Source organism: Dermacentor albipictus, chromosome 3 (assembly GCF_038994185.2).
Source record: "Dermacentor albipictus isolate Rhodes 1998 colony chromosome 3, USDA_Dalb.pri_finalv2, whole genome shotgun sequence".
Classification (NCBI taxonomy): domain Eukaryota; kingdom Metazoa; phylum Arthropoda; class Arachnida; order Ixodida; family Ixodidae; genus Dermacentor; species Dermacentor albipictus.
Window position 1 is genome coordinate 192255702 of NC_091823.1, and position 13787 is coordinate 192269488.

The window sequence follows — 13787 nt, forward strand, 5'->3', positions numbered from 1 at the left end:
CAAAGTGAGGCGTGGCGCGACAAACAATCTGAAACAGAGACTGAGAACAGAACAGTGTGCGTACCTTTTTTCACGATGACCACCGATCAAATAAAGTAATGTGTTCGTATCTTTGTCAGAAATTCTGTGTCATCTCGTTGTCGTGCGCTACACAGCTTCGCTGGTCATTCACCTTCAAAGAGTGGAATGACTAATGGTTTTATGTATTTTGCCGAAGGCACGATGCGAACCCACGACCCTGCATTCATGACCCCAACGCATTTACGCGGCGCCATAAAAGCCGTTATTCTTTTGTGATTGTATGGAAATTTCAGTAATGCCTTGCAACCAGACGGACAGCTGCCCGATTACACTGCTTCTGCAATGACAGCTATTACGCCACACTGTAGCGTTATGGATATATCTAAGTGCCCCCTCACTAGAGTCAGTTTCAATCCCATTTCACGCCAAGCAGGGTCGCTGTGTATGTGCCACTCCGTATGTGCCGCCCTTCAATTAACCTTTTTGTAATGAGCTCGTCTGTCTAAATATATGACACAAATTGATTTAGTGTGGTAAGGCAGTAAAGTAGCGTATCGCATGTTCCTAAGTGTTACATTTCCGCTATTAAGGTGTTTAGCTTCCTTTGCCTGCCTGATTCGTTTTCCGCCTTTCTGTCGATCTATCTGGCCTCTCACAACGACCAGTGATCCAAGCTGCCTTGCAGCTTTTGCCACTAGGTGTCGGCTAGTGGTCGCGTGGTCGTGTTACCACTGTGGTCACCGCATCGTCGTCCTATAAGATTTGTTGTCCGACTCTCGTCATGTCGTCGTCGTCATGCCATGGCCGTCATACAGTCTTCATGCGTTCATTCAAAGAATTACGGGGTTTTACGTGCCAAAATCCCAGCCTGGTTATGAGCCACGCAGTAGTGTGGGACTTCGATAGTTTGTACCACCTCGGCTTCTTTAACATACACAGGTGTAAGTACACGGGTGTTTTAATATTTAGCCCCCATGGAAATGCCGCCGCCGTTGCCAGGATTCGATCCCGCGACATCGTGTTTAGCAGCCCAACACCATAGCCGATGAGCAACCATGGCTGGTATTGAGCATTTGGTGTCACACCGCGGTCATGACATCGTCGCGCTAGTTCCATCGTCAGCATTCAAACTTCCTCGTCCGACTCTCGTCATGCTGTTGTGGTCATCCCATCGTCATCACGCTAGTTGTCGTCATGACGCCGTCTTCCTGCTACCGTTTTATCATCGCAATCACTTCAGTAGCGTCATCGCATTCTCGTCATGACGCCTTCGCGATTCCATCAACGTAAATCTTTTTTCGTCGTTCCATCGTAATTCCACTTTTCGTCACGATGACCACCGATCAGGAAAATAAATGTGTTCGTACCTTTGTTCAAAAATCTTGGTCGCGTCTTTGTCGTGCGCTACACAACTTGGCTGGTCGTCCACGTTCACAGAGTGGCATGGCTCATGATTTGTTTTTTTGTTTTTTTTGTCTTCTAAGACCGCGGCACGTGCCTCTTGCAGACGCGAGCATCTACGCAATTCTGATGCGAGCCGTTGCGGCTACAGGCCTTGACCGTGCACCAGATTGGCGCTGTAAATGGCGTATGAGTATAAATGCAATCATATTCACTTGACTAGAAAACGCTTTCATAAAGAAACTGTGCGCAACCTGGACTCGAAGTAAGTCATGATGGTCAATGACGTTAAATACTTAGAAGTTCTCATCTGAACATACTTGCAATAAACACGAATTAAAAATACTCAATACAAAGTTTGAAAACCTTGAGACACATTGAATATATCACCTGAAGTTTGGGCAAATTAGTAATTTTCTGAAAAGAAACTTCAGAAGAGCTCCGTCTGATGCCAAGGAGATTTTCTATGCGACAAACGTCCTGCATGCCTTGAGTATGCAGCAGCTCCGTGGGTTATTGACAGCAAAACACTTGTTGATTCCATAGAAAGCTTTCAGAATTGAGCTACTCGCTTGGTAACGAAGTCCTACCAGCGTATAACCAGTTTCACAGCTATGAAGTGCTCCTTTTGAAGAGATAATCTCGAGCAATACCGTACTTTCTGCCGCATATTGTTGTTCGACCGCATATTGGAGAAGTTAATTCGTATCAATGCTAATTGTTATCTGGGGTCGCCAGGGTATATATGTTTAAGAACAGATTATTTGAGAAAAATAAAAGAATGTCATGTCGAAATGTCGAAAGTCCTTTTCAAACCTTCTTTTTTTGTGCACTACTTCTTAATGGAACCAGTTGCCAAGCGAGATCGCTATGTCTAATACCGACACCTTCGCTGAAGGTCTTGCGCAGTGCATGTGCGGCCACATGAAATGATTCTGCTTGAATGCTCACGTTATGCCATTTTCTATATTATATTCCATTTTGAGAATGTGACATAGCTATCACTCCTATATATTGTTAATTTATACTACTGTAAGAAACAACATATAGGTGAAACAGGACGATCAATGAACGTCAGATTAAACGGACATCGCACGGACGCAGATAAAGAGCTTTCCAAAGCCGTCGCCGAGCATTTTAACGAACCAGGTCATAAGTTGGATGAACTTAAACTCTACATCTTACAGTCAAATTTACGTTGTGAACGAGAAAGCAAATACAGAGAATTATACCTTATTCATAAGTTCAAGACATCGCAACCAATGGGCATAAACATTTCAAATGGAGCTTTAGAATCTATTCGCTATGCTAAATTTCAAGCTATAGGCAAGAACCCTTAGTTTGGTTCCTTCAAGTTTTTTGTTGTTTTATTTTTCGGTTCTTTTTTACTTTTATTTCCTTCTCTTTTTTTCCAGTTGGCATGTCAGACGCCGGTGACTCGTGTGCTAACACGCGGGCATAAATTCGCGGGCATAAAAAAGGACGCTTACACATGATTGACAGATGGCCGGGCCGCTGGCCTTGTGCACAGGATTCCTTTATTCTCAATTCGAAATGCTAACACACCTTCGCTCGTTGCCCCACTCACCCGCCTTACACCCTCTCCCCTTTATAAGTACTCTATCTATATATACTGTGGCGAGAAAGCATATGTCGCCTTGAAGAACACAGTTCCACTTGACAAAACGTTGGCTCCTGCATTCACCTTGTTCTCGTTTCGCTCATCGTCTTAAATTTCCACCTCCCGCCTTCCCCGTGTTTTATTGCATATGTTGTACTATATGTACGTATATGTTCTAAGCAATTTCTCATTTACGTGTACATTGTACCCCGTCATTAAATGTTGCGACTCGTGTACTGACCTTGGCATAGTCCCTGTTCATTGAAATTGGGGCTTGGTGTTATATGTACGATTTGTAATTTTGTCTTCCATGCAAGCGCGACGCAGCTGCTTAGCGGCTATGGTGTTGCGCTGCAAAGCGCTAAGTAGCGGGATGAAATCCCGACCGCGGCGGCCGCATTTGGATGAGGGACAAAAATGTCCGAGCCCCGTGCACTGAGCGCACGTTAAAGATCGCCTAGTGGTAAAAAAAAACCGGAGTCATCACTACGGCGTGCCTCATTATCAAATCGTGATTTTGGCAAGTAAAGCCCCAGAATTCATTGACTTTCATGCAAAACCTTTGTATTTTTTGTAAGGAATCCTTCTGGAGAAAATAGGAGCAATGAATAAAGAATAAATTGTGCGAATAGCAGCAATTACTCTGGAGCATGCGATGAGGCACCTATATATAGCCGATGTATCTAACCCAGGGATCAGATTTTCGACACTATTATTGTGCTGAGTTTTACTTGTATCGCAGGGCATTGGTTCGTCTAGTGAAGAGTTAGTTTCGGGACTTGCACTGTGGCACTCTGGTTGTTGACCATCACTGCCACGTGAAAGCATAAGGTGTAACAGGAAGAGGAAAGCATAACTGCCACGTACACGCTAACGAGTTTATTTGGACAATTACTTGTTCCTAAAAAATTCTGCATAGTGGAAACACGCATGCGTAAACTAGTGATTTTATTCGTGTAAAATTTTTAATCTGTCTTCGCCGGAAACTTATGCGGAAAGCAAGGGCATGTCCATGCGCAACGCAGCATGCATGTAGGCGATTTTCAGGTAATTTTGTTCTCTCTGCGATGCGCTATTTCGATAAGTACGCACACTGGAATATCATGAGATACGCAACGCCCTGAACCTAAAGCGCCCAAAGTCGCAATAGCGCGGCTTTACTGTTTTCTGCAGATTACATGCGTCAATCGCTATGAATCGGCGTCACTGAACCGAGCCCCTCTTCATATTTCACTTTAGCGCTGTGCAAGCGACTTCCTCTGGAATCTGATGAACGATTTTGAGCATAACACTCTACTACGATTCGGATGCGGCATGTAGCATCTACCTTGAGTGTTTTAATCTGATCATACGTAGTGATGACAGAGTCCGAGATCGTGATGCTGGATAGACGCTAAAACAAAACGCACTCATTGCTTATTCATTTAATATTATCAATGGAGTCTAAATTGAGCCTTGTTAACAGTTGATCTCTCATACAATCACATTTACTTCTTGGCACTTATTCCCGAAATCTTTTTACAGTGAAGTGCTAACGGGAGCAACGTCCCCTTTAGGCCTGTCTTTCATCCGTGTCGCCTTTGACGCCTACTGCAGGGTGAGTGTGTTACAGTCTTTTGCGCTTTCATATCGTTCGCGAGACTTATAATTCCGTAGTTATTCTTTAATTTTAGCATCTATAAAATGATGATTAATCGTGTATTAGACCTAAACTTTGAATTATGACATTAGGTTGCCAGTCATGATTGGTTTTAGCAACTATTCTTGGTTGCAGCCCAATGGTTCAAAATAAAATGCAAGAATAATCTTCAACATCAGCGGCAGCAGCATGCAGCAACCAAGGAAAGACTGAAACTGCTCCCTGGGAAGCCATTTTTTGACTATTGTAGATCCCCTGTGACCTCCTCTGCACATTAGGCTAAGAGCTAAGGCCCAATTCCCTGCCCATGACCGGAAATATAAACATCAGCTAGATATGGTTGCTGTCTAATTCATGCGCCCATCTTCGTGCTTCTTAAAATTTGGCACGTCAATTTGCGATCCGTTGTTCTTCGAACCATCTTTAGCGTCTGTTGAAGTTTGTGGACGATCCTTTGTGTACGTCTTCTATATATTTTGTTGTTGCCTTCTGCTTTTGCTTTCTAACACACTTTGCTAGGTGATTACGCGGTGATGAATAGATCAACTACGTCCATACTACGAAAAGACAATAATAAGGTTGCTTTTGGGGATAGGTCCTCCGTGTCTAGAGAATCCTTCCTGGAGCTATCTTTCACTCTTGTCTCAAGGCTTGTGGCCTGAAGTGATAACCTCGTTTGTCGAAAACGAGGTGTTTGCTCAATGTTGCTTCAAGCTCAAGGGCATATCACTAAAACTTCTTTCTGGGCGAGTTGGTGCATACTTGACATAAAAACGTTTACAGCGCAAACACATGCAACCACAAAGTAAGGGACAGGACACAAGCGCTGACTGTCAACTAACGTTTATTAACGGAAGACGGGTGCCTTATATAAGGGGAAAAGGCATAAGCGAAAGGGGAAGGGAGTGATACAATCGGGGAAAATGATGAAGCGCATCGATAAACGAACGTGCCAGCAGTCAACGCATTCAGGCGCAAAGAAACAAGAAAAGGATAAAACTAGACAAACACTAACAAAGAGACGAGGGATATTAAGATACAATGAAATCAGAAAGCAGCCGCTTCCAAAAAATGAAGCTCTGCCGCAAAAAGCGATACAGAAGGTGTGCTTACGCACTTGCTGCCATATTTGTGTATGTAAAACGTTTCCAAACTGACGCGCGCCGTCTCATCGGCACTCTTGCCGAGAATCTTCGTCTCTCCCAAACGAGCCTCGCATCCTGTGCATCCAATTACATGCGCGACCAAATGCGCGTACTTGTCCTTTAAGTTGCTTAGATTTCGGGCATGTTCCCCCAAGCGTTCATTAATGCAGCGGCCGGTTTGGCCGACATAAGCCTTTCCACACTTCAAGGGAATGGCGTAGACCACTCCTGTGGAACACTTGATGAAGGGCTTCTCATGTTTTAGCTGGCAACCTCTTTTTTTAGAGTTGCAGATGCGTGGGCACAACTGTGCCAGCTTGTTGGGTGCCGAAAAAACAACGGAAACACCATGCCTGTTGGCTACCTTCTTAAGACTGTGCGAAGTCTTGTGCAGGTACGGCACAACCAAAGGCTTGTCGGTCTTCCGACGGTCATCTTTTACTCGTGTTCCCAGTTTAAGCTTCTGAAGGAGGGTCTCAGACACCGCAATCAAAACCGAATGGGGGAATCCCGCCGCCACAAGTCGGCTGGCCTGATTCTCGAAACTTGTCTGCATCAGGTGCGGGCACGACTTCTGAAGAGACGATTCCAAACAGTGCGACGCTATAGCTCTTTTTACAGTTTTGGAATGCGCTGAATCATATGGCAGCAAGTCCTTTTTTGCGCGAGGGAAGTAGCCCCAGCAAACGTGGTCTTCATCAAAGGTTAGTTTCAGGTCTAAAAACTGTAAGGCATTTGCGTCAGGTAGTTCGTGGGTAAAATTTAGCCCAAGTGCATGCTTGTCAAATGCGTTTAAAACTTCACCTACTGTAGAGAGGTAGGTGAAGGCCGTCTGCTTTTTTAAAAGCACTAAAAAGTCATCTACGTATCTAAAAACCTTTAAAACGGACCCCCCCAAAAAAGACCTATCTAAAAATCTATCTACCTTTGCTAAAAAAATATCGCAAAGAATAGGAGCCACGCAGGACCCAATGCAGATACCGTTGCGCTGCAAAAAAGGCAGGTTGTCATAAACAATAAAAGTAGATTTGAGGTAAAACTGCAACAACGATATAAAATTATCTACTGACAAGCCTGTTGAGTTCCGGAATGACACTTCGCCGTTTGCTTCTACGCATTCTCTAACAGCCAACAAAAGCCGATCTTGAGGCACAGAATAAAACAAGTCTTGTACATCTACGGAAAAACCAAAGCCAATGTTGTCTGTGCTCTCAAGAAACAGCGCGACATCCGTAGATTTCTTTGTTAAGAACGGATCATCCAAAGCAAGCGTTTTGAGAAAAGAAATGTTCAAAAGAAATAACCTTATGCTTGTTCAAGCAGACAAAGAGACAGGGTTTGTTGTTCTACCAAAGGGAATGTTCAATGAAAAAGCGCAAGTGGCAATCAATAAGAATTTTGAGCCCATTAAGAAGAGTGCCGTTAGGGTCAAGACCAAGTTTATTAACTTCTGCAGGGAATTAAATCTGGACAAACTTGCGAGGGATATTGCTAATAGCAGAGGTAGTAGCCTAAACGCATTTTTTACAGCCAAGACCCACAAACCAGATATTCCATTCCGGACTATCGTTAGTGAAGAAGGTTCGTGGCAAATAAACGTTAGTCGGTTTTTGCAAAAGCATCTCAAAACGCTTGCTTTGGATGATCCGTTCTTAACAAAGAAATCTACGGATGTCGCGCTGTTTCTTGAGAGCACAGACAACATTGGCTTTGGTTTTTCCGTAGATGTACAAGACTTGTTTTATTCTGTGCCTCAAGATCGGCTTTTGTTGGCTGTTAGAGAATGCGTAGAAGCAAACGGCGAAGTGTCATTCCGGAACTCAACAGGCTTGTCAGTAGATAATTTTATATCGTTGTTGCAGTTTTACCTCAAATCTACTTTTATTGTTTATGACAACCTGCCTTTTTTGCAGCGCAACGGTATCTGCATTGGGTCCTGCGTGGCTCCTATTCTTTGCGATATTTTTTTAGCAAAGGTAGATAGATTTTTAGATAGGTCTTTTTTGGGGGGGTCCGTTTTAAAGGTTTTTAGATACGTAGATGACTTTTTAGTGCTTTTAAAAAAGCAGACGGCCTTCACCTACCTCTCTACAGTAGGTGAAGTTTTAAACGCATTTGACAAGCATGCACTTGGGCTAAATTTTACCCACGAACTACCTGACGCAAATGCCTTACAGTTTTTAGACCTGAAACTAACCTTTGATGAAGACCACGTTTGCTGGGGCTACTTCCCTCGCGCAAAAAAGGACTTGCTGCCATATGATTCAGCGCATTCCAAAACTGTAAAAAGAGCTATAGCGTCGCACTGTTTGGAATCGTCTCTTCAGAAGTCGTGCCCGCACCTGATGCAGACAAGTTTTGAGAATCAGGCCAGCCGACTTGTGGCGGCGGGATTCCCCCATTCGGTTTTGATTGCGGTGTCTGAGACCCTCCTTCAGAAGCTTAAACTGGGAACACGAGTAAAAGATGACCGTCGGAAGACCGACAAGCCTTTGGTTGTACCGTACCTGCACAAGACTTCGCACAGTCTTAAGAAGGTAGCCAACAGGCATGGTGTTTCCGTTGTTTTTTCGGCACCCAACAAGCTGGCACAGTTGTGCCCACGCATCTGCAACTCTAAAAAAGAGGTTGCCAGCTAAAACATGAGAAGCCCTTCATCAAGTGTTCCACAGGAGTGGTCTACGCCATTCCCTTGAAGTGTGGAAAGGCTTATGTCGGCCAAACCGGCCGCTGCATTAATGAACGCTTGGGGGAACATGCCCGAAATCTAAGCAACTTAAAGGACAAGTACGCGCATTTGGTCGCGCATGTAATTGGATGCACAGGATGCGAGGCTCGTTTGGGAGAGGCGAAGATTCTCGGCAAGAGTGCCGATGAGACGGCGCGCGTCAGTTTGGAAACGTTTTACATACACAAATATGGCAGCAAGTGCGTAAGCACACCTTCTGTATCGCTTTTTGCGGCAGAGCTTCATTTTTTGGAAGCGGCTGCTTTCTGATTTCATTGTATCTTAATATCCCTCGTCTCTTTGTTAGTGTTTGTCTAGTTTTATCGTTTTCTTGTTTCTTTGCGCCTGAATGCGTTGACTGCTGGCACGTTCGTTTATCGATGCGCTTCATCATTTTCCCCGATTGTATCACTCCCTTCCCCTTTCGCTTATGCCTTTTCCCCTTATATAAGGCACCCGTCTTCCGTTAATAAACGTTAGTTGACAGTCAGCGCTTGTGTCCTGTCCCTTACTTTGTGGTTGCATGTGTTTGCGCTGTAAACGTTTTTATGTCAAGGGCATATACTCGCGCGAGGCGGACCGAATACTTGAAAGTGGCACGGAGGAACTAGTCACAAGGAGATTCACGTGTGTTTACAATGATGAAATCCTTCGTACCAGAGAGAATCATGGACATACTGTTGTCAGTGCTTGAAAAGTTTTGCAGAGAGGCAGTTGCCTCAAGTTCACGCTTGAAACTGTGTAATGTTGCTAAAATTTTCGAACCATAAGGCTTCGACTTGGTCAAGTTGGTATGACGTCGTTCTGTTTACTGGGATATACTCTTACTCAAAGAACAAAATAAACAAACTGACACAAGTGTGCGCACATTTCTGTCAGTTACCTTTAGTTCGTCTTTTGTGTAACACTATACCGCAGTAACAGAACGCATTCTTTTAACTCAAGCTGCATTTAAATGAAACCAGCGTGCGTGTGCTGGGCGAATGGCGTTAAGGAGCAAAAACCTGTGTTCTACTTTAAAGTAAATTTCCAAGGTTTTCAATACAGAAAAAACTATTTCTAGCCTAAATTCTGTTCTGAAGAAATCTACGCATCCACGAAGGGGCCGAGATTTGAGTGCAGTTTGACAGGCTTATGTGAGTGAGTAATCCTAAAGCAGTACTAGTGCATGCCTGCAAGACTGCTGAGGGACTCCAAGACTAACGCTAGTAGGCAGCCAAATTGAGCGGCACCGCAAAGCTCCCCCCAAAAAGGAAAGAAAAATGGCGGAAACCATGCCATAATCGCTGTCGACGTTAATGCGATTAACATTAAAGAAACGAAGAGACACACCACGTGGCTGCCGCCTAAGAGTTTTGTGTATCAGGCTTGCACAGCATCCAGGCTCCTCTATCACGCGTCGGTGATGATGGTTATGTTTATGGGCAGCTGCTTTGTAACGGGGTGGTGGTAAATGGTCGTAGCCTGCTTCGTTTAATCAGCTACATCTATCGCCACTTAGCCCTTCATTTAACAGATCTCGGTTTTAACTTTCGTGGTGAAATTTGTAGCGCGCAAAGTTCTGCTACAGTTTACCTTTCATATTTGAAACCTCCATAACTATACTGTACCGTTCCCTAGGCTTGCAATGACTCCGGTTTTACTGATCTCTGCCTTTTCCCACCGATGATCTAAACGACTCTACTTACCTCAATTGCTGATTAGTTAATCTTTCAATCGCTGAATGCCAAGATGCACATTCCCTATGGGTCATGCTTGGTCAGTAGCTTGGTGTTCCATTTACGATGTGCCTACTCGTTCCCGGGATTCTTTTGCTGCACACACATGCGTCAACCTGTGGTGCATATTGCCTTCGGTATGTTTTTGTCCTGGCAGCCAAGTCACGCCTCAAATACTAAGGCACTGCCCTTTGCGTTTTCATGGAGATTTTTCCTACTGATTTCTTTCTAGTTTGTTTTTGTAAATCTCCATGGTCTAGGAGTGTGGGAGTATTCGAAGTTTCGAATACAAATTGATCGAATAATAAAGTCCAAGTATTCGTCTTCACATTAGAAAATGAGCTATTCGTAATCAATGAGTTATCAAGATGAACCATATGTTTCTGAATGGGACAGTTAGGTCAAGTTACTGTTCTCGGTCTGCTGAACAAAATATAGCAAATTATCAGAAATCAAAGAATGAAAAAAGTTTTTGAAGCATCGCACAAACAAAATGGGAATGCACACTTTTTCATGTTTGACAGTGGAAGTTTAAGGGCCGACGCGGCATTTTGGCTTGTATTCGGTAATTTAGTCTTTCTTGCAGTCTAGTCGTATAGCAGTTTTACGTTTTATGCTAGAAACAATCATTCTGCTTTTGCGACGCGCCCTTCTACATGTGTCTTTGGCGCACAAGTTCTTCACGAGCTTTTACACTCTAGTGTAACTGACCAGCTAGCGCTTTCTGCGAATGTATGTTCGAAGCCGCGAAGAAATTGAGGAGAAAGGCGCCTGGAGGTGAAGGTAATCACGTGCCGGGGAAAGCACGAAATAGCTCGCTAGGGATGGATGGATGGATTGACGCTGTGAGCGCCCGCTTTGGAACGGGGTGGTAGGCTGCGCCACTAAGCTACCCTATTGCAAAACCCAGTGCCACTGGGACCCAGTGCGCCTGATTATGGGCCCAGTGCAGCGCGCTGGATGCTGGGGCGCTGGGATCGCGCAGCGTGCTGGGAGGCACTGGCTACTCGCGCGAAAAACAGCTCTAGCGCGTTAAATATGCGATGCCTGGACGCCGTATATATTTTTTTGAATATAGAAAGCAACAAAGAGCGTTTTAGTGCAATAAAAAAAAAGAAAAAAAACGCAAAAAATAAAATTGCTACTACCAGGATTCGACCGTGCGACCTACAGATCCGAAGCCCGACACCTTACCACTACGCCACGCCGGCAGACAGAAACACGAGCGTAATTTACCATGTCAAAGCCGAGAAGCAGTTCGTTTCGCAAAGCTACGTCTTGTACAGGCATGGTTGATGCGCTATCGCCCAGCAACTTAAACTCACGCCTGTACCAGAAAGAAAAGGCTGCTGTCCGTATTCAGCAGTATGCTTGGAAGTGCCAGAACATCGATTTGCACTTGCGATCGCTATTTTAACTTCGAAAAAAGTCCTAAATGCACCACCGACCCGGGACGCTGTATGGGCTGTTTCTGCCGATTTCGATAGCCGTTTCTTGTTCTTCACGCAAAGGATGTGCAACGTTTCCTTAGTTCAGTGGTGCCTTTCAGTCAACACGCCTGTCTAGTTTCGTCCGAGAAGCGCAGGCTACTGCTGGGAGCCTTTGGCGATAGCGCATATACCTGTGCTTATGACGCGTCAAATCAGCGGTCATCGCTTCTTGTGCTGACACTGTACACATGAAAAAATTGTTTATTTAAGAACACCGATGCGAAAGCTTAAATATAGAGTGATTTATCCTTGTTATATTTCTTGATACCTGAGCCTAGACGCGCCGATAGCGTGAGGACGGACTCGGCTGATACGCTAGGCCTAAGCTTCGGTGGGGACCGATCTCGGCGCGGGTAGCTGGCGAAAGCTAAGAAGTGCGTATTTTAGCCTCAAAACTTTTTTCAGTACAATTGGGAAAGTGGAAGCGCACGAATCACTTCAGCTTTGTTATCGGTGCGATAATATCATTCAGCGATAAGCTTCGAACTCGGGGTCCGTCGCGCGTCTGAACGACTTCTGCATTTCATGTCCACTCCACAACACTGCGACAATTCCCAGTCAAACGTTACGTGCGAACTACTTAAAAACGCGGCGTCCTCTGCGTTTACGTGGTTTCGTTCAAGAATTTAGCTATCCGCCAAGTCCAAAGGGAAAATAAAAAAAAGCGAAAGTGATTTTCAGTTTCAAGTGCGCATGAATAAACATGGGCAGCTCAAGCACCTTTATTCAAAGCTGGGACACGAAATAGGGTTTGATAACCCCAAGATATAGCGTTATTTAGGACAAGTATCAAGACTAGTATCAAGCGATAAAATTGTATAAATTAAGTATTAAATATTCAGCAGCGCTCGTCCATGCGTATAGAACCAGCGCGGCACAAACACAACCAGCGCAGTTTCCAGTGCGAACCAGCGAACTGCAGCGACAACCAGCGCCTGTACAGCACAAACCAGTGCGCCCCAGTGTCATGGCAGTGGAACCAGCGTCTCTTCCAGTGTGACCCAGCTCTTATCCAGCGTTCTCACTGGTGTCCCAGTGAGTCCCAGCGAGTGCCAGCGTACCCAGTGCGACCCAGCGCCAAAAAGCGCGCTGGTTTCACGCTGGAAGACGCTGGGAGACGCTGGTTTTTGCAATAGGGTAATGTCCTACCTATGTTAAAAAAAGAAAAAAAAACGCGAATTATTCCCATCACCACCCTTTCTGAACCTCTACTTTATTCGGAACTTTGTTTTGTATGCACCGTAGTCTGTCATTTCCCTCCTTTCCTTCCACCAATCTTCCAGTCACCTCTTACTAATCTCTACTGCGGATATGTTTATTTTCTCCCTGCTCTCGCTTAACCCGAGGGCTTCAAGGAGGCCAGATGTGCCTAAATCGACCGCTGGGTAGATATTCTCACATTCTAACAAAACATGCTCGATCTTTTCCTAAGCTTTACTGGAAGAATCACATGTGTCTTGCATCATGCTTGTATCTCGCTTAATAAGTGCGAGTTCTAAGGAACCCTGATCTGGCTTCGAAAAGTAAGGAGCTTCCCTTTGAGATATCATAACTTGTTTCGTTCGTATACCTTCGTTTTTCCCTATTACGTAATTGCTCACAACAGCTTTCTTTTCCATTGCCGGCATCCATGAGATTATCTCAGCCTCGCTGACTTTACGCTTGACGTTTTTTGTTGCCATGGTGTTCACCATACATGTCACATACTTGCTGGTAACCTTGCTAGTTCTTGTCCTACACCGTGAATCAATGTTTTCCTGCACAAATATCTGAAAGCTCTCCCAGGCCATTTACTTTCCGCCGTATTCCACAGTCGTCCTTCATAATTAATTTTACTGTGAGCTTCCGCAAGTTAAAAACTTGTTGAACGTATATCGGCCTGCACAGCTTTATTTTGTAGTCTTTCCAAGATTGCCCAATGCGAGGCGTCCCACTGACCTTTGGTTGCCATCGAGTCCTGATTGTACCCTTGATGTTAAGCAAACAACCGCTTTTTTGAAAGTAAGTACAGAAACCACCTACAC

The 13787-nt window shown here is 44.6% G+C and overlaps 1 protein-coding gene across 1 annotated transcript in view; it reads left to right on the forward strand.

Moving 5' to 3' along the window:
• The window catches only part of LOC135908708 (uncharacterized), an 834911-nt gene that overhangs the window by 714721 nt on the left and 106403 nt on the right, over positions 1-13787 (forward strand). Inside the window, exon 23 of the mRNA XM_070536550.1 lies at positions 4568-4640. Coding sequence (XP_070392651.1) covers positions 4568-4640 — 73 coding nt within the window. The remainder of the gene's footprint in view (positions 1-4567; positions 4641-13787) is intronic.